This window comes from Pongo pygmaeus, chromosome 9 (assembly GCF_028885625.2).
Source record: "Pongo pygmaeus isolate AG05252 chromosome 9, NHGRI_mPonPyg2-v2.0_pri, whole genome shotgun sequence".
Lineage (NCBI taxonomy): Eukaryota > Metazoa > Chordata > Mammalia > Primates > Hominidae > Pongo > Pongo pygmaeus.
In genome coordinates this window covers 22,979,286-23,001,305 of record NC_072382.2, presented here as the reverse complement: position 1 = coordinate 23,001,305, position 22,020 = coordinate 22,979,286, and the positions used below count along the sequence as shown (strand labels likewise).

The 22,020-nt window shown below is 39.3% G+C and overlaps 1 protein-coding gene across 7 annotated transcripts in view; it reads left to right on the top strand.

Moving 5' to 3' along the window:
• The window catches only part of EXT2 (exostosin glycosyltransferase 2), a 157,931-nt gene that overhangs the window by 112,353 nt on the left and 23,558 nt on the right, over positions 1-22,020 (top strand). For all 7 annotated transcript variants that reach the window (XM_054437888.2, XM_063670963.1, XM_054437886.2 and 4 more), the window contains one exon: positions 7,279-7,445. In XM_054437888.2, coding sequence (XP_054293863.1) covers positions 7,279-7,445 — 167 coding nt within the window. The remainder of the gene's footprint in view (positions 1-7,278; positions 7,446-22,020) is intronic.

The window sequence follows — 22,020 nt, the reverse complement described above, 5'->3', positions numbered from 1 at the left end:
CAAAGGCCACCAGCTTTCAGAGAGACTCTCAGCCTGCTCCTGCAGTCCTGCCTGAAAGGCAGAGTTGCAAATTCTAGTGCTAAATGCAAAAGAGGCTTCTCCTTAAAACTCCTGGTTAGCCACTTTAGGCATAAGGTGAGTTATTTATTGTGAATTTGTGTCACTTCTTTGGGGAAGGTATCATTGCAAACTGTGAGAAAGGATGCATTTTTTTTTTTCCTTCTTGATCTAAGCCTCTACACTGGCACAACTAAAGGCAGTAGCAGGAGCCCAGATTTTGGAGTTGGGTGTTCAGTTTTAATTTTTGATAAGACCCTGCTAAAATGTAGTGGTTAATTTTATGACCAAGACTTTAGTTTATTTTTAAAAGATTTTGACTCTAGGGAGGAAAAAGAGCCCTTAACTGATGAGGCCCTAATTTTGACACGTGTAGTGACTGGACTGGCTTTTTTCTAACAGTGGTTTTTAGATCAGGGCTCTGGCTCTGGCGATGTGGTTGTTTGGGGAGAACATGAACCATGTTTAATCTTCTGTGGGGTGTTTGTTCAGTTGGTAAATGAGGCTGTCAGCTCTGGTCCGCATGCCAGCAAATGCATCTGATTTTCACATACAGCATTAGTAACATATATATTATTAAAAAAAAAAAAAAAAAAGCAAGTCCAAGTCTTTGAAATATTAGAGGCAAAAGTGATGTTTTTCGCTTTCTCTACATTTACTAAAATAAATATTGTGGTTACCATGTCTGCTGCTGGGAGGATTTGTGTAGGCAGAAATCTACCCCCCTTCCCACTTTTTTTTTTTTTTCATTCTCCAACCCAACCAAATACTTTTTTCTTTTGGTTACACTTAAGTCCAAATTTCTGGGTTTTGAGTTTAAGTAAATACTTAGACTAGGCAATTGAAATTTCCAGTGAGCTTTCATCACATTGATTTTGAGCTTTGTCAGAAGAAAAGGCAGGCTACTGCCTTTCTTCCTTTAACTGACTTTAGTTTTAAATTTGAATTAACATCAGGAGCCCCCCAGCTTCAGACTGTGATTTGCATAGTCTTTAGCAGGCAGGGTGGGGTTGGCTGAGCATGTCAGCAACCCAGGATGGTCAACAGGGGAGTAAAAGCAGCAGCCACCTTCCTTTTGAGCCGAGTTCTAGGACTGCAGGGAGTTGGGTCATGAGACCGGCTGTACACTAGCAACTCAGACAATTCTTAAGTGGGCTTAAGGTTTGTATGGAGATAATCTGATAATTTATTTTGTGAATCTGTGGTTGTATTTATGATAGTGATTGGCAGGATGGACTTGGGGTCATCTTCAGTCAACCTGACCATTTTGTAGTACCTTTGCCAAGTTGGAGAAAAATGTCTTTGCTCACATTTCTCTTGGCATCCAACATGGAGAAAACCGTTAATCAATATACTTAAAAAAAGAAATCCTTAACACAAGGAGTTCTTTTTCTCCTTTGAGCTGGATTAAAGCTCATACTGTGAAGTTATCAGGTCACCTGGCTCAGCTGTTTGTTTTTCATAAATTCTGCAATGCGTTTGAAAAATCATATTTTTCAGGCTACTTTGTATGAATGGAAGGTGACATTTCTATTTTGTCTGTTATAGGTTCACAGGATGAGACATGAGATACAAGGGCCTGCTGTTTCATTTAGAATTTAAAGGAGTAAGGAAGAAAGACCCCATTTAGGCTAAGCAATAGAAGTTGGGCCTGAAGATTTCTAGCTATGACACAGTTTCTGTCGGCATTCTAGGGGTCACCCCCATATTCTTCTGTTTAGACCTCTTCATGTTATCAGTAGAGAAGTGAAGTTCATAGGACTTCACGAGAATCCATTTGTGAAGATGATAATGATATAACCATATTGTATACTTTTTTAATCCTAGGAATAGGAACTGTGCTACATGCTTATTATCTCTAGACCTTAGGACAAACCTGCAAGGAAACTGTTATTATTCCCATTTTACAAAAATAAGAAAAATGAAACTCAGATTAGTAATTTGTCAGAAATCAACACAGATCTTTCTAGATCCAAAGCTCATGCCCTTTGCACTAAGCCCTCCTGTGTCTATTTAGATTACCGTTTAGTTGTAGGAAAATCATCGTGTGTTGTCAGTTCTTTGATTTGGGATCATATAGAAGAACTAGATCCTTGTCAGGGACTCAGAGAGACAGAAAAGTAGATCTATTTTTTTGAAAAAACTAATGGGAAAGAAAAAACCTCTTTTCTTTTTCACATATGTTTTTCTTTCCTACCTCATTCTCCCTTCTCCTTCTACTGCTTCAGTCCTAATTTTTTTAAAGGTTACCTTTCCGGAATCAAAATTCCATGTCAGGATTATCTAAAGGCAGGATATAATTTTAATGCTTATTCTTTGATTGCTGCCCTCTCATTTCTGGCCTCCACGAAAGGGATACTGTCAGAAGCCTGAGAGAATGGTACTTCTCTTTCATGGAGGCCATTTAATTTGACAAAGGGAAAACATGAAACTGAGAATTCTATTTAGAGTTCTGTCTGGTGGTAGCTGATCACTGAAATGGAGATGCCTTTTGCCAAAGCCGATTTTTGGCTACTCAGACCTAACTTGCAACAGGGAAAAGTAACCATGTATCTTAAAAAGCCATGATTCATTCTATATTTCTACCTGCACCCCATATCATCCTCCTGGGTCTTCATTGTTCTCTAAAACTTCCCCTTCAAAGACTTTACAGAGGCAAGTTATTCTTTGTGGACATGATCTCAAGTAATTCTTTGGACATATATAGATGAACAGTGCAGAAAGCTGTCTATGGGTTGAATATGCTATACACATTCCCCAACTGTAAGTCCAGATTCCATCCAGTATAGAGGTACGTTCATACTTAATCAAAGTAGCTAGCCTGGTTTCTCTACATAGTGGAAAGAGGAGCTGTTTGTTGCCTTGTGGAATTAACATGACCAAAGTTCCATGTTCTTTTGTTTTATTAGTGTATGAGAGTTTAGAGGATTCATGGCAGGGATCTTGCTTCTCTCAAAGTGGATATGGAAGGCCTGGGCCAGGGGTATACCACTGGGTTGTCGGGGTGATGTACCAGATCTCAACTGTACCACTTTGACACTGCTACCTAGGGTTCAAAAAAATGCTCTGGTTCTGTAGGTAGACACAGACTTTCCAGGGAAAGCATGGCTAACATTTTAGTGACTACCTCCAGTGTGCTGGGCACTGTGTTGCTAAATGCATTCCCATTCATCCTCACAGTCAATCATGTCAAGATGGTGTCATTGTTATTCCTTCTTCATAGTTGAAGAAGCAGGCTCAGAGTGTTTAACTTGTTCAAGGTCACATGACAAGCAAGTGGTAGACCTGGGATCTGAAGCTGTTTCCAAACACTGTGTTCTTTCTGTGATGTTTTGCTGCCTCATGGAATCCTAAGGCCGTAGAGGCATCTTGTTCAGTTTTCCACCCGATGTCAAGTAGAAATTTGACCTAAGTTAGTGCATTTGAAGTAAAAGGGCACATTGTGCTGCTGAAGGCAACACATCTTAGAACAGTTTATACCATCAGGAAGTTCTTACCTATTTTAAGTCTAAATCAGTTTCCCTGTAACTTCTACCCTTCCATTTGTCATGCTTCTAACTCTAGAGACCATAGAGAACAATTCCCTTTTCATTTGATAATCTTTCTGATATCCCAAGAATATTAGTCAAGGTTCATTTAGGAGACAGAAACCACATGATAATTTGAACAGGAAAAATTTAATCTAAAGAATTATTAACTAGTAACAGGATTTGCCTACTAAAGGGTAAAGAGAACTCTAAAGTTTACAGAAAATAAACTTGGGAGAGCCCCTTCCCCAGCTAGATCTGAGATTCACACCTTACTAATCACATCCACTGGATTAGTAAAGTTTACTGAGGTACCACAGGCCAAACTTGACAAGCAGGAAACCCAGTCGTGCCCTCATATACACACAGAATTCAACAGGAATCTGCCCCAGGAGTGTTATTGAACTTGCTGGGAAACTGGCTAGGGCTTTAGTGGAGCTCACCTGGAACTACCCACAGGGAGAATTCTGGCTGAGTTGCTGGTGGGGCATCCACATAACTTGCTGGGAAGCTGCCTGCAGGGGTGCTGTTAAATTCACTGGGAAGCCAGTTGAGGTGTGCTAGAACCTCCTGGGAAGCTGCCCCAGGGAAGAGGTGCTACTTACACTTGCTAGAGACAAGTGCCCCTGCCTGCCTGCCTGCTGGCCAGGCACTACTGGAGCAAGAAGTAAAAAAGGCATACCAGAACCAGGAAGAAAGCCACTCCCATGCACTGCACTGGCCCTTCAGTGCCCTGTACTGACACAGTGTGATGCCATGCCAGTTGGCAAAGAAGAGATGTTTACAGGGTCCAGTTCAGCTATCACTAACAGGGCAATGATGACTACAGTTGAAACTGAGAGGCAATAAAGTGATAAGTGGCACACTTAGTTTCTTTAAGCATTCTATAGAAAGCCTGGATACAGATGCCTGCACTGTCCTTGTTATTTCTTCTCAACTATTTTCTGGGCTTGTTGGTACTTCTTTTAGTGTTGTGGTACCCAAATCTGAACAGAGTCTAACTCAGCAGATTTCAGAGTGTAATCTGGGTACCCTGAGCATCCCTGAGATCCTTTCAGGAGATCCAGGACATGGAAATTATTTTCATAATCACTCTGAGTCATTATTTCTCTTTCCCACTTCTTTTATTCTCTCACAAATGTACAGTAGAGTTCTTCAGAATCTACAGGTCATGAGTGACATCGCTTCCCACAGCTAATGGAATGTGTGCTCATATATTTTCATGTTTTAAAGTGTCCTCAGTTTTAATTTCTAATATAGTAAATAGACAATGTGTTTGTGTGTGTGTGTATCCTATATAAACAAAATCTCTTTGGGATTTTCAGTAATTTTTAAGAGCATGAAGGGATTCTGGGACCAAAAGTTTTGAAAACCACTGGTCTGGTAGGTAGGGCTATAACCTCCTTCATTTTAGATGTTACAGTGCAGGGGTCCCCAACCCCGGGCCATGAACCCATAGCCATCTGTGGCCTGTTAGGAACCAAGCTGCACAGCAGGAGGTGAGTGGTGGGTACCACCTGAGTTCCGCCTCCTGTCAGATCAGTGGCAGCATTAGATTCTCACTCAAGCGAGAACCCTATTGTGAACTACTCATGCAAGGGATCTAGGTTGCATGCCCCTTATGATAATCTAATGCCGGATGATCTGAGGTGGAGTAGTTTCATCCTAAAACCATCCCCATCCCGCCTTCCCCTACATTCATGGAAAATTTTTCTTCCACAAAACTGGTCCCTGGTGCCAAAAAGTTTGAGGATGACTGTTATAATGTATTCATATTTTATAAGGATTTGGGAATGGTAGATGTATGACAGGGATTTTATTTATCTGAAATAGGGAGTGGGGATCAAGCAAGAATAAGGATGATTGCTGGAGAAAGTGATTGAACCTTACTAGTTTTGTTCCAGATCCAGAGAAACATGGGATTCTGAAGCTGCAGGTCCTTTTTGGTCTTTTAATGCTAAACAGACTTAGGTTCAAATACTAGCCTTATCATTTATTTTCTGTGTATCACTGGGCAAGTTAATTAACCTCTCTGAGCCATGAAAATACTAGTTTGTAAATAATTCCTGCCTCATAAGGTTGTCAGGAGGATTGAATGACAGTGCATCTGTAAAGCATCTCGCATATATTAGTTGCTTAACAAAGTTCCCTTTCTCCCTTTCCCTCTACTTATTCTTATCCTGAGAAGAATGGACTTGCTTAAGATCCCATAGATAATGCAGAAACCAGGCCTCCAGTCTTTCAGCCATGTGTTTATGCATTATTCCAAATATATTTTTCGATTATGTGCCAAGAATGAAACTATAACTGTTGATATTGATGAAAAGGCAGTGGCCCATAGGGTTATTTCTTTGGTCATGGATTTAGCCCTTCCCCAAACACACTTTTTGGAGCTGACCATTCTCTTTTAGGCTCTGTGCCACAGGTTTATTTTAAGACCGTGAATATCTTCCTTGACTACAGGGCCACTCACTTGCACAGGCCCCTTCCAAGACCCTGGGAGTGCCCCCAACAATGTGTTCTACAACCAGTTGTATTACAACTGTGCAGAAGTAAAACATTTTATCTGCAGTCAGTTAAGGCAGCTTTTCTCCTACTGACTTTCCCTCTATCATACTTCTTCTTCAATATGGTGACTTTGGAGTGGCCAGGAGCGCTTTGGGACTTCAAGACCCACAGAAATGAGATTTTTCTACAATTACATGATGGACTTTTTGAAAGCAGTATGATACCTAGCTTTCCTATTCTCATTTGACAAATGTGTAAAGAACAAACTGCCCTCTGAGATCTATGGACATGGGTACTGTACCAAAGAAGTATGAATTTCAGCTATGCTAAATGCAACATTTTAAAGCAAAGAACCTGTGGTTAAATTACTTCAGTTATTTCATAAAGTAGAATGGGAAAAAAATGTAAGGCAAGTCATGGGTTGGTGTTTCTTCAGTATACTAGAAAATCCCACATAATTGGACCTAGAAATTTGATATTTACTTTGTAAATTGGTCATGATGAGAAACCAAACCTAGTGAGTTGAGGGGAGGGGATAAAGTGCTGAGTTAAGGAAGCTACACTCATTCAATGAAACATACTTTGATGAGTGGTGGATTTTAGCGGCACCGAAAGCTGTTTGATTGCATGATGGAGGTGGGCATGTTGGGGACCTTTGGCACATGCACCGTATTTCCTAGCACAGCTGCAGGCAAGTTTTCAGCTAGGATATACTTATCTGAAAGTATTTTGCAGAGTATTTACCAGAGGTGGGTAGAGTTCTGATATTAAAGTCTTGATCCTGAGAATGAGGTTATGCAGACTTTATTTCTCTTCCTATCATTGTGACCTTGGTCGAGTCGTTGTGCTTCTCTGCCTCTCAATTGTGAGTTGAAGCCAATTTGTTCATTCTAGTTAGGACAGTATTGAGAATTAGTAGTGTTACAAGGATTTAGAGAGGATAAATATGTATGTATATAGTGTGTGTGTATATATGTTGTGTATATGTGTATGTGCAGTATACATATTTTTTATTATAATAAAGATGCATCTGTGAGAATCTCCCCTGGCATAGTTCTACCTTTGGATTTGATGAGAGCCGTGGATACAAGCTGATTCTTCCATCTCATTTGTGATGTCATGCTTTTACTACTTTATCTCCTCACAAAAGTTAGGAGAATAGTAAATACCTTTTCTGTTTTTCCAGATTCTCTCTGGCCCAAAATCCGGGTTCCATTAAAAGTTGTGAGGACTGCTGAAAACAAGTTAAGTAACCGTTTCTTCCCTTATGATGAAATCGAGACAGAAGCTGTTCTGGCCATTGATGATGATATCATTATGCTGACCTCTGATGAGCTGCAATTTGGTTATGAGGTAAGGAGGTTTTACACAGTGTGTTTATATGTTTAATATTACTTTCTATGACTGCTTGTCTTTCCTAAAAAAGAGTATTATATTTCCTTCTTAAATGTCAGAATTTCTAAAATCTTCCAGTAGAGTCCAAAAGGTGTGCCTTAGAGTGTGGGTTATGAAGCTGTTCTTTGAAGCACTAGAGAAACCCTATTCCAAAATGGCAACTGTGCCCTCCACTGGTTTTGGGAACGCCCAAGGAACGTCCCAGGGGACAATTTCAAAAGAGCATCTATAGCATTTAACAAGCACTTAATTGATGTCTCCTTGAATACCACTTCCCTTGATTCAAGCAGCTGGGCGCTGCAACAATAAAAACATCAATAAGTGAAGAAGCTGGCGACACTGACAAACAAAGCAGACCCTGTTGATGGCTTTCTTTCTGAGTTTTAAGTGGAGAGGCTGGCTGCCTGTCTTTAGGGAGAAACATTCCCTATCACTGTTTATTCAGTGAGGCTGATGGATTAGGCTGGGTTCAAGGGTTAAGTATGGAGACCAGTAAAGGTCTCCCCAGGGGAAAGTGCCAGAGTCCAGGCCTGGTGAAAAGCAATAGGAATTGATGGGCCCTGTCAGGGTGTACGTGAGATGCATGATGACAACAGGCGGAGGCTTGCGGCTGCGGGTAAAGGTGGTATCAGACTTAAGCACGCAGAGTGTTCAAGTCATTTAGCTATAGCTGGCTCAGGGGAAACGGGAGCAAGGTAACCATTTTCTTTAGCTAACTTAGGATTTGTTGAATTTGGGGTTCTTAAATCATAAATTTTTTTGAATGAAGCTATATTTAGTACATGTATTTATTATAGAAATGCATTTTTAAACACTTAAATTGAAGGTGGATTTTAAGGGAAAAGAAAAGGAATCCACTCCCCCTGACACTATCACCACCACCAAAAATTAAAAGCTCAAGTTTTCCCAGGTTTTTTAAAAAATGTAGCTTCATTTGAGTGTAAAAGAAATTGTTATGAAATAGATTGATGTGCAATGCCCGGGATGATGTAGTTATTGGCCAATGAAAGGCATGAGAGTAGCTAATAAAACATACATTCATCTTTTTGGATTTATTTTTATTCATAGGAGATGACTTTTACAGCATAGTGTCTAGGGTGTTGGATGATATTTAGTATACTATTATTTCCATTTTTAAAACAAATTGCCTACTTGTTTTTCTAGCCAAGTAATGGCAAAAAGACTAATTTTTTTTTTTTTTTTTTTTTTTTTTTTGGTGAGTGATTTCTCTCTTCATTGCATATAATGGCTTCAAATGCTACCCATGTGTTTATTTTTTTGGCAAAAGAGAGGTGGAGAAAAGGAATGTTCAAAACGACGTGACCAAGATGGACAGAGGGCTGTCTCTTAAGTATTTTCAGTTGGTGTAAAGGAAGACTACTAAAAGAAGGGTGGGCTAAATGTATTCCTATGATTTCTTTCAACCTTGAGTTTGTTTTAAGCAACTAAGAATATGTTAACACGAGGAAGTTTTGCAGCACTTAAAGGGACTGAGCTCGAATCTTTACCTCTTTCCTCTGATTACTTGTGTTTGATTCCATGTTACCGCTAAAGAAATAATTATTAGAAGAGTGAAATCAGGAAGCTTTCTTATCTCTGTTAGTCAGACTATCCAGATGCTATGGAAGGAACAACTTTGATAACAACCTTGTATATACAACTTACTATGTTCCTGTCAACGTCCCGAGTGTTTCCATACATTACTTATGATCTTGGCCCAGGCATGCAAAGCAGGTATGTTTTTCTCATTCTGTGCTGAGACTAAGTAAGGTTAGATAACTTGCCTATAGTCACATAGCTAATAAGTGGAAGAATTGGGATTTAAATCCGAATTTTTCTGACACTGTGCTGCCTTCCCTGAGGATTTTACTGTGAGTGACATTTGCCAGAGATCAGTGGTCCTCAGAAGTAGTACTTATAGCCATCAGCGTATCATTTGCCTGTCACAAAATTATTTTGACTCTAAGGCAAACAAATACATTTTTTAGGTACCCCTACCATTGGTGCTTTAGGGCCTCTGTGCCCAAATTCCTGCTCTATCACTGACCAATTTATGATGATTGACAGGTTATTTAATCTCTCTGGATCATAGTTCATTCTTATGTAAAATGGTAATGACAATATCTACTTCATGAGGTTATTATTTGCATTGGATGAAATTACACAGTGCCTCCCACATGGAAAGTGGGATTCCCCAGTCCAGGTTGGGTTCAGAGCACTCTGTACCTCTTTGTGAGCAAATAATGGTGAACTGTGTTATTTATTGTCTTTTTTTTCCTTTTAGAATGTAAGCACCAAAAGGCAGTAAGTACACTTCCTGTGTGATGGACAGTAGATTTTACACTTTACAGATGCCATGTTAGCTGCTGCTGCTGTTATCATTATGACTACTGCTATTTTCATTATTCCATTCATGATTCTACTATGATTCATGAATGAGATTGTTGTTTTCATTATTCAGAAGGAACATTTCTATCTTGAAGAAGGGACTCAGTTTAGTGTTGAATCAAGAGACAAAAGATCATGATGCTCCTAAATCCTGCTTTTTATGCCGAAGCCTAGGATTTTCATGCAGGAATTGGGAGCAGGCTTGATTGATTAAGGGAATAAATAAGTAAATATTTGCATCCTAGGGGAGTTATATTGGATCCCAGAACTACTATTTTGTGGTGTTATCACAGTCCCTTGGGATTATATCTGTCTTGTTAATCTCTGCTCATCCTTCAACACTCAGCTTGGCTGTTGCTATCTCAAAGAATCTTTCAGAGAGTCCTCAGTCAGGTTGGGTTCAGAGCACTCTGTACCTCTTTGTGAGCAAATAATTGTGAACTATGTTGTTATAGTGTCTTTTTTTTCCTTCTAGAATGTAAGCACCAAAGAGCAGGAACCATGGCTGTCTTATTCATTGCTATGCCCTCTGTGCCTAACCCAGTTCATTGCATTCAGTAGTTAATTCAGTAACATTTGATGAATGAATAAATCTCCCTTACCAACACACATATGAAAGATATAGAAAAGATTATTCTGGCCTATATGCCCTTCCACTTTACTGTGATCCATAATCTGGTTACATCCATTTTGGAAAGCAGTTTGGAGTCTAAAATGTTAAACATACCTCTACCATATGACCAGCCATTCTTCCCATGGGGATTTACCCTAGAGAAATGACAACATATGTCTGCACAAATATTTGTACGCTAACATTCAAAGCAGCTTTTATTTGTAATAGGCAAAAATTGGAGAAAATAAAACAATGTCTATCAACAGTTGACGGGATAAACATTGTGATACATCCATAGAGTAGAATATGGCTCAGTAATAAGTAAGAAGTAACTATTGATACATGCGACAACATGGACAGTTTTCAAAGTAATTATGCTAAGTTAATGAAGCAGGATGAAAAAGAGAACATACTTTATGATTCCATATATATAAAATTCTGGAAAGTGCAAACTAACCCTAGAGATAGAAAGATCAGTGCTTGCCTGGAAGGTAAGTGGGGAGGGTCAGGCTGTAAAGGGCAGGAGGGACAAATAACAGGGGTACAAAAAACTTTTAGGGGAAATGGATATGTTCATTATTTTAATTGGGGTAATGGTTTTACTGGTGTATACAGATGCCAAAACGTGTCAAATTATACACTTTAAATAAATTATTTATTGTATATCAACTATATTTCCAAAAAGCCACAAGAAATGTTACTTATACTCTAGCAGTAGCATAAAAACTGAAATACTTGAAAAATACAACAAAATGTGTGCCAGATATGTTTAGTGAAACCTAAAAAATGTTGTCGAGAGAAATTGAAGAACAACTTCATAATTGGAAAGATATACCATGCTTGTGGATCCAAAGACTCAGTATTGTTACCATGTAAATTCTCCCCAAATTGTATAGATTCAAAACAATCCAATCAAAATCCCAGAAGGCTTTTTGTTATTGAAATTGATGAGCTAAAATTGAAATGGAAACACATCAGACCTGAAAAAGCCAGAGCAATTTTTTAAAAGAAGAACAAAATTGCAGGACTTACACTCCTTATTTTCAAACTTGCTATAAAGCTACAGTAATCAAGACACGGTGGTATTGGTATAAATTTAGGTATATAGGACAATGAAACAGAATAAAGAGTTTAGAAATGGACCACACATGTATGGCCTTGTACACTGTTGGTGGGAATGTAAATTGATACAGCCATTTTGGAAAAGAGTATGGAGGTTCCTCAAAAAACTAAAAATAGAACTGCCAGATGATCCAGCAACCCCACTTCTGGGTATATATCCAAAGGAATTGAAATCAGTATATTGAAGAGATAGCTGCACTCTCATATTCATTGCAGCATTGTTCATTATAGTCAAGATATGGAATCAACCTAAGTATCCATAAACAGATGAGTGGATAAAGAAAACGTGATGCATATGTACAATGGAATACTATGCAGCTGAAAAAATAATGAAATTTTGTCATTTGTGACAACATGGATGAATCTAGAGGACATTATGCTATCTAGAGGGCAGGTACAAAAAGACAAACATTGTATTATCTCACTAAATGTAGAATCTAAAAGTCTGGCCTCATAGAAGTAGAGAGTAGAATGGTGGTTACCACAGGTTGGAGAGAAAGGCAGGTAAAGGGGAAATATTGGTCAAAAGGTATAAAGTTTCAGTTAGACAGGAGGAATAGTTCTGGTGATCTATTCACAGTAAGGTGGCTATAGTTAATAATAACGTATGTTATATTTCAATATTGCTAAAAGAGTGGATTTTAAATGTTTCCACCACAAAGAAATAAGTATGCAAGGTGATGGATTAGTCTGATTTGCTCTTCTACAATGTAAATGTGTATGGATCTATCACATTGTACCCCACAAATATATACAATTATTACTTGTCAATAAGAATAACATTTTTTTAAAAGCTGAAAGAGAATAGGATTAAACAGAGGGGGAAAGGTGGACTGAGCAAAAATTACTGCTTGAAACATTTTTTAAAAGATGATATAGGCTGGGCATGGTGGCTCACACCTGTAATCCCAGCACTTTGGGAGGCTGAGGCAGGTGGATCATGAGGTCAGGAATTTGAGACCAGTCTGGCCAACGTAATGAAACCCCATCTCCACTAAAAATACAAAAAATTAGCCGGGTGTGGTGGTGTGAGCCTGTAATCCCAGCTACTCAAGAGGCTGAGGCAGGAGAATCACATGAATCTAGGAGGCAGAGGTTGCCATGAGCCGAGATCACACCATTGCACTACAGCCCGGGCGACAGTGCGAGACTCTGTCTCAAACAAAAAAATAAAAATAAAAATAAATAAATAGATAAATAAAGGATGATATAGAGGTACAAGATAACACACAAAAAAAGTCCTCAACATCATAGTCGTTACAACAGTTTTAAAATAAAAGCACAGTGAGTTACCACTATATCTCCACTAGAATGGCTATAAGTAAAATTAAAAAGAATGACAATACTGAGTATTGGTGAGGCTGTGGAGCAACTTGAACTCATACATTACTGGTGAAAATGTGAACTGGTACAACCAATTTAGAAAACAGTTCGGCATATAAAACATTTTTTTATATGACCCAGCTTCCAAAAGAAATATGTGCAGACATATGTCTGCATAAAGACTTATAAGATCCCTAAACTAGAAACATCAGCTGGTAATGGATAAACAGAATGTGGAGTATCTATACAGGGGAGTACTACACAGCAATAGAAAGAAAGAAATGGATACATGCAGCAACATGGATAAATCTCAGAAGTGTTATGCTAAGTGAACAAAGTCAGATATAGGAGGCTACTGACTGTATGACTCCATGTATATGAAATTCTAGAGTAGAAAAAACTACATTGCCAGGCCTGGGGGATGGGATTGACCACAAAAAAGCAAGAAGGAGCTTTTCAGGTGATGGAAATGTTTTATATTATGATATGGTGGTGGTTATATCATTATATACACTTGTCAACACTCAATGAATTATACCTTTAAAACTGATAGTTTTTATTGTAAGTAAACTCTATTTCAAAACTTGAAAAAAAATTGTAGGATGCAGCTAAAGCGGTGCTGATGGGAAAATTATAGCATTAAATGCTTATATTATAAAAAGAAGAAAAGTCTAAAAACAGTGACCAAAAGTTCATTCCATCTTAAGAACCTAGAAAAAGAAGAGTAAATTAAACTCAAAGCAAGTAGAAGGAAGAAAGCAAGTTAAATGCTAAATTAGTGAAGTAGAAAACAGACCAACAGAGAAAATGTACAGATCCAGCGTCTCATAGCAATACTCAGAATGTTCCAAAATTACTCATCATAACAGAAACCAGGCAAATTGCAACTTCAATGAGAAAAGATAATTAACAGATGCCAACAAGATGACACAGACGTTGGAATTATCTGATAAAGATTTTTTAAAAGGTTATCATAAAAAAAGGCTCTAATAAGCAATTATGAGTACTGTTAAAACAAATGGAAAACAGAAAGTTTCAGTAAAAAGATATAAAGAAGAGCTAAATGGAAATTTCAAAACTGATTACAATACCTAAAATTGAAAACTCACTGGATGGGCTCAATAGGAGAATGGAGATAACAAGAAAAAACTGGAGAACTTGAAGATAAATCAATAGGAATTCTCCAGTGTGAACAACAGAGAAGAAATAGATTGGCGAAAAATGAACAGAGCTTCAGAGACTTGTGGGACAATCACAAAAGATATAATATTTGTGTCATTAGAATTTTAGAAGAAGAGAAAGAATGTAGGACTGAAGAAATATTTGAAGAAATAATGGCTAAAAAGGTCCCAAGTTAGCAAGAGACATAAATGTACAGACTCAAGAAGCTGAACCAACCACAAACACCCAAAGAATAAATAGTATAAATTTACATAAATTGTGTAACCTGAATAAATTGTAGCAATACTTCTTATTTCAAATAGTAATTCGAAAAGAGGAAAAATAAACTGGTTTATATATCCAAATATATATACATAAGGAAAGGAGAAAATATGCATAGGTGCCACATTCTTTGCTTCTGTTGCTTGATCTCCAGACCATAGGTGATATTTGTAACTTTCTTCTTCTTTTTTTTTTTTTGAGATGGAGTCTCGCTCTGTCGCCCAGGCTGTAGTGTAGTGGCGCAATCTCGGCTCACTGCAAGCTCCCCGTCCTGGGTTCATGCCATTCTCCTGCCTCAGCCTCTCCGAGTAGCTGGGACTACAGGCGCCAGCCACCACGCCCAGCTAATTTTTTGTATTTTTAGTAGAGATGGGGTTTAACCGTGTTAGCCAGGATGGTCTCGATCTCCTGACCTCGTGAGCCGCCCGCCTCAGCCTCCCAAAGTGCTGGGACTACAAGCGTGAGCCACCGTGCCCAGCCGTAACTTTCTTCTTCTATCCATTCCATGTTCCCTTTATTCCCAACCAGCAGCCTTGCATATTTACTACAGACTCAATTTCTTTAATGTCTCTAATACTATTCAGATTTTCTTCTTGTGTTGGTTTTGATAAATTGTATTTTCCAAGGAATTTGTTCATTTTATCTAAATTACAAAATGTATTGGTATAAAGTCATTCGTAATATTCTCTTGTTGTTTAAAGCCTGTAAGATTTGGAATGATGTACTCTTTTTCGTTCCTGATACTGGCAATTTTTGTTTTATCTCTTTCATGATGAATCTTGTTGGAGGTTTATCCATAATCTTTTCAAAGAATTGAATTTTTTTTTTTTTTTTTAAAGACAGAGGGTCTCACTCTGTCACCTAGGCTGGTGTGCAGAGGTGCAATTGTAGCTAACAGTAACTTCAAACTCCTGGGCTCAAGTGATTCTCCCACCTCAGTCTCCGCAGTTGCTAGAACTACAGAATTGTCCCACTATGGCTAATTTTTTTTTTTTTTTTTTGGCTAATTTTTTTTGCGGGGGGAGCGGTAGACAAGCTCCTGCTATGTTGTTGTGGGCTGATCTTGAACTCCTGGTTTCAAGCAATCCTCCTGCCTCAACCTCCCAAAGCACTGGGGTTACAGGCATAAGCCACTGCACCTGGCCTCAACTTTTGAGTTTTGTTGATTTTTCTGTTGTGCTTTTTTTGTATTTAATTACTACTCCTTGATTAATTTCTTTCTCTCCTTTGATGAATTTAAGTTGCTGTTGTTCTCTAGCCTTTTGACTTGATAGATCAGGTCATTGATTTCAATATTTGTTTTTCTAATATAAGCATATAAAGCTATAAATTACTCTTCAATTGCTGCCTTAGGTGCATTTCCAAATTTTGATGTGTCATATTTCTATTTAAGCTCAAAATATTTTCTGATTTCCATTGTATTATCTTGTTTGACATATAGTTATATAAAAGTACATTGCTTACTTTTGTCAGATTTTTAAGTTAATAGTTTTTTTATGGATTTCTGGTTTGATTCTACTGTGGTCAGAAAATATACTCTACGATTTTATTATTTTAGAATTTATTGAAACTATATGGCCCCATAAAAGGTCTATTTTGGTAAATGTTCTATGTGTGATTAAAAAGAGGGCACATCTGCACCTGTGGATTTAATGTTCTTACTAGGCCAGTTAGGTAATTCTGGCTACCTCAGCACCTTTAGCATAATCGAAATATCCCCTTGCTTGTTCTCTGAAATAAGCATCTCTATTTCTTTTTTCTGTAGCCTTTATCATTTCTGTAACAGTTAAATTCATTATCCTACTTAAAATTAAACATAGTTTAAATACAGTATTTACTATATGAGAATCAAAGAGAAATCATGCAGCAGACCTTTTTAGCTGTTGCCCCAAAGAATTTTTAAGAGGCCTGGAGAGACAGGAGTCTTCCATTTGGGAATTTTTAAGAAAAGGAAGCCAGCAATCCCCCAGCATTTAGAGTGGTTTTACTAGGTCTGCTTGGATACAGAAGAATAGACCAAGTGACTTCCTGAGATCCCTTTGGTTGTAATGATTCTAAGCCATCAGAAGTACAGGCAGATCTGTAAGGTGTGATTCCGTATGGAAAAGTACCAAACTTCAATGCATAAAAAATGTCAGATTCCTTCACTTTCTTGTGGAACACAGAGAGATTGCATGTGTTAAGATAAGGGTATATTTGCAGGTGATAGCCAATAGCATGTTGAAATTGAAGAAAGAAAACAAGAAATTATTTTAATGGAGGAGAGAGAGCTGAATATGGTGAACCAGATCTTATTTCATTCAGGATTCTAGTGACGCCTGTACTGAGGAATAACATGCAGATTCAAGCCCTAGACTTCCAGCATGTTTTTCACAAATGCAAAGGCATCCTAAGGCAGTGCTTATGTTAAAGGGTTGGAAGAATTGATTCACAGAGACCATTTTAAAGCAACTGGCGCCAGGTCTTGCTAAAGGAACATAAAACAGTGATTAAAGGCCAGTTCACAGATTGCACACTTCCGAGAGCTATGAGAGAAACTTGGGCCTAGTGTAAGAGGGAAGAGATGTAAGATAAATGATGAGGGAGATCTACCTGGATATTAGCTTGAAAATTGATAGTGAACTCTAGAATCACTCTCCAGGAGGAAGTTATTAGAGCCACAACAGTCCTTTCTCCTTCCTTTGTCAAATCATTGCACAAATAGATGATGCCAATGCACTATATCAGGATACACAGACAAGGCTGCGGCACACTAGATGTGACCCACCCGAGGCCTCACTACTGATGGGTGAGGATTAGCTCTTTACATGATCATTACCCATTCATAGCACCCCAGTCAGAAAGCTCTGTTTAAAAGAAACACAGTGTCAGAATGTGAAGATCTTAGGATCATCCTGTCACTTCAGGCTTTATTGCTGAGAAAACTGAAGTGCACAGAGGTTAAGTTACTTCTTTGGGGTGTTAAATGTACATTGAATATAACCCTTAAAGGCACACCATAGCAAGTTCTTGGGAATGAAAGGCTAGACCATGTAGGAAAGCCTGTTTTCTTCCAGTGTCTGTGACTTGAGCACACAGACATTTGGACCAAATACCGGGTATCATTATTTATTTAATTGGAAGAAAACAGAGGGGTTATTTGTGTGTTTATATGGGTCGTATTTCCTGTTGGAAGGCAAAGGGCTTTGGGAAATGTTCCATTCTCTCTCCAGCCCTGAAATCAGGAGCTAGGAATGATCTTCTCTGGCCCTGCGTGTTTCTGACTTGTTTGACAAGCTCTAGTGAGCTACCAGATGTGGAAATTCTTTTCAGCCTGGGATAATTTATTTATCTGTTTATGTATTTTACTAGGAAAGTATCTATTGAGTTCTTGATACTCATTTGCGAGGGACTCTTAGGGGAACAGTAGCAGTGTATAGTGTTACTTGAATGTTTGATTTTTTTTTCCAAGTCTGTCTGCTTTTATTTCAGATCTGAGAGCTGGGAAATAAAAAGCAACTTATTCCTCCTCCCCTCCTCCATCTTTGAGAGAGACAGTTTAAAACATGTGGCAGAAAATGAGCCATGGAGACTTGGCTGAATGTATGAATCTGTGAATTTATTTTTTCTTTCATTCTTTGATCCTCATTTCCAACCATAAAAATTACTAGTAGCACTTAAGCGTTGAACATTTTCACCTGAGAGACGTGAAATGCTCTTGGCTAAGAATATTCATTATAAAGTCAGTGAATGAATTCCTATTCATGTGAGAATAGGAGTTCACCAGAGCAACTGTGTGTTGTTAGGCACACAAAATATTGATGCTCTCCCTTTTACAACCTGGGTATCTTGTAGGTGGTAGCACTGGTAGAACCTCCTGGGTGCTAATACATTGTGAGAATTTATTTGTATTACTTTGTTCACAACTTCCCAAGGTAATAACAAGTACATACACTCAAAGAACCATGGAAGACCACAAAATAGCATGGAATGCCCCAGTTTTTTCATGAGAACATAAAACTATCTTTGAGTGGGGTTTCCTGATGCAGGAAGCACCAAGAAGAAAGACACCAAAGGAGAATGAGCTTGGTGTGTGTGGTAGCACAGGGGAACCATCAGCATATCGATGTGGCAGAGTAGGAATTTGGTTTTGGTGAGCAGTGGAAGCTAGGCTGCTTAGGTTAATAGAGAGCCAGCGGAGGTGCAGGCTAAGAGGTCAACTGAAAAGTTTAAAGTGACAGGCAGAAAAGAGGTGTTGTAGGTTTTTAGAGAAGTATATGGTAAAAGCCATCAGATCACAGGATGACTTAGAGGTTGCAGAGACTGGAGATTGTGGTAGTGGAAAATCTATAGACTTAGTGTTTGAATGGATTGAAGAACCAAGGAGAAGGAAAAGACTAGCTTACTCCATAGCTCAGATTTAATTAGTGATGAGGGGGCCTCACTAATTGGAGAATTCCAAAGCTGAGATACTGTATAATGTTTATATTTTAAACAGAATTAGTAAAACTTATGGCTATCTATATGTGTATTCAAGGAGAGTAAGAGAGATTATAGAATCTGCAATTCTTTTTTTTTTTTTTGAGATGGAGTCTCACTCTGTTGTCCAGGCTGGAATGCAGTGGCACAGTCTTGGCTCACTGCAACCTCCGCCTCCTGGGTTCAAGTGATTCTCCTGCCCCAGCCTCCCGAGTAGCTAGGATTACAGGAACCTGCCACCATGCCCAGCTGATTTTTTTGTATTTTTGCTAGAGATGGGGTTTTCACCATGTTGGCCAGGCTGGTCTTAAACTCCTGACCTTAGGTGATCCACCCGCCTCGGCCTCCCAAAGTGCTGGGACTACAGGTGTGAACCACTGCACCTGGCCTAGAATCTGCAATTCTAAATAAATGATCCCACTTTTTCTCTTCTCACTACAACAACTGAAAAATAGAAATGACGTATCCTAGAATTAGACTTCATAACCTCCTTTAAAAGCTAGTAGATGACTGAGTGCAGTGACCCATTCCTGTAATTCCCACACTTTGGGAACCCCAGGTGAGAGAATGGCTTGAGGCCAGGAGTTCAAGACCAGCCTGAACAACATAGTGAGACCTCATCTCTACTAAAAATTAAAAAAAAAAAAAAAATTAACCAAGTGTGGTGGCACTCACCTGTAGTCCCAGCTACTCAGGAGGCTGAGTGAGGTGGGAGAATCACTTGAGTCTAGGATCGTGCCACTGCACTCCAGCCTGGGCAACAAAGTGAGACCCTGTCTCAAAAAAATAAATAATTAAAAATAAAAATGCAAAACAAGTCTTGGACATGCTTCTGACAGGCTTGTGCTTATGATCCTTCTGATAAGAAATTAACTGCTTACCTCCCTAGATTTACACCCCAGAATCCTAAATGTGAAAATGTGCCTCAGGCTGTTGGGAATCCAGGAGGGTCTCTGCAGAAGGGTTTTTCTTTATGGCACATGGAACCTCCTATCTCATCTTGCCATGGATGGGCTCTAGGAAAGGCTCACCCTTTGAGTTCATCTTGGACAGAGAGAAACTCGGTTATTACTTACATAGCTGAGGCTGATAAAAAAGGGGGCATCCCTAACAGAGGAACCATAAAACAAAGTACATACCTGCAGTGCATCCACTTCTAATAAATATACTTATTGAAAGTATTTCAACTTTCAGTGGGAACCAGCACCTTAGATTTTCATTCCTTGACCTCTTGTGTGACTCAGATCGTCGAGCCTAAGTCTGACCTAGTGATGACTGGGAAGATTAGGAATTGAAGTCTTTCTTTCTCTTATCTGGATGGTGGCCTGTATCCAGAGTGCAGTGTGGATCCAGTCTAGGAGTCAGCTTGCACGGCTGCTGGTGTGCTGCTGGTGCTGGAATTCACAGTGAGCCAGGCCTGGTTTTGGTGTGCACAAGGTCAAACCTTGCCAGAGCTGCACTGGATCAACTTTTGTGCTAGGTCTGACACTAAAGCTTTACAGTGTAACTAGGACCAGTTTGCCAAAGTTGAGCTTTTAGAAAACTATAATTTTTTTATGCTTGTTGTGTACCCTGTTCTTTAAGTTGATGGGTGTGAGCTCTCTTTGAGCCTTGTGTATATATCTGAGTAAGCAACAGTTCCCCCGAGTACCTTTCCTTAGCCTGGCCATAATGTCAGTACAGTATTGAAAAGAGCATATCTCTGTCTGTTACCTCCATTTTTCACTTTTTGGACGTACCTGAAGGGTTGCCATTATAGAGACTATTGTCTTTAGAAGAGAATGGGCCACAAACAGCTCATTTCTGTGAGTGTTCCCACCTGTCAGGTACAGTTAGAGCTTCCCAAAAGAGACAAATGGAAGACTGTGGTCAGAGGTGAGTCATTTTTTCTTAGAGGATCATCTCCCTGGAGTATTTTTCACATTGCTTCAGGCTCCCTGTTTTTCAGCCTGTAGGAGAACTAAATAATCTATTAGGTCTGTCCTATCTCCAGCTTGCATTGATTTACACCCCCAAGACTCACAGGGACCTGGAGAGAAAATAGTTCATATGTGCCACGGCTGCAGCAAGTGCTGCTGAAAGAAGATCCCAAGTAGTGGGCCAGAAGCCCAGGGAGGTGCTGAGGGAAGCCGCAGTAAAGCCTGACCTCTCAGAGCTTCTCTAAAGCACCCAGTCCCCATTGGAGAACAAGTCAAACAAATGTTAAGGGAAGGAAATCAAATATGTTTGCTGAACATTGAAATAACATCTGATCATTGAAAAAAAGCACCTAGTTGGGAATTACAAGAGAGTGGCACTTTTTTCTTCCCCACTGAGCAAATTAAAACAGCAAGTTCAGAATTTGTTTATATAGCCATTAATGAAACATCCAATGTAGGACTAGCAGCCTCCCTGCCCCACAGAGGAGGGCACATACTGCTTGCTGGCACATCTGCCCGTCTGAGGGTCTCTCCTCCTCGAAGACCCCCATTCCAAATAAGCCCATTCCATTGGTTTTAGTATGTGCCAAGCAGCCCTCGTGAGGAAAGAGCCCTGCAGACCTTTCCATGGCCAGCGCTGTGTGTTCTGCACCCTCACCTCACCCCAGGATCTTTCCTGTCTGCAGCACCATGGAGGCCACCTGGTTTCATATCTCTGCTTCCAAACTAGTGCTCATAATATGAGATCGTTATTTTAAAGAGGTGTTGGTACATTTGATGGTTTAAAGAATATGTTCTTTCCCTCCCCCTGTTCAAAAGGAGATATCTGCAATGATATTCCAACCCTGAAAGGATCCATATGTTTGAGGGTTATTGTTCTAAAAGCTGCCTGCTGTCTCATTGGGATTGATTACAGGGGAGCTTTGGCTGCTTCAGGAATTCAGAGCTTCAGAATTTGGCTTATGGTTTGGGGATGTGGGGAATTTGTCTTCATGGGCTGTTTATCTGCCTTAATTGTGATAGAGATGCTCCAAGGAGATGTGTGGGCAGGACCGGGCCCAGGGCCAGGGTAAATCAGAGCAGCCCCAGGCCTGAACTCCCCAGTTCACTCAAGACAGCAGTGTATGTAGCTTTCGGAGGAAAGCTCTATCATTTCTCCTGAATATGAAGCTGCACCCGTTCATTGTAAAATTATACAACTGCCTGCAAAATCATGAGTTTCAGGCAGTGGTTGGTGATTGCTATTGCATTAGACATAGTGATTCCT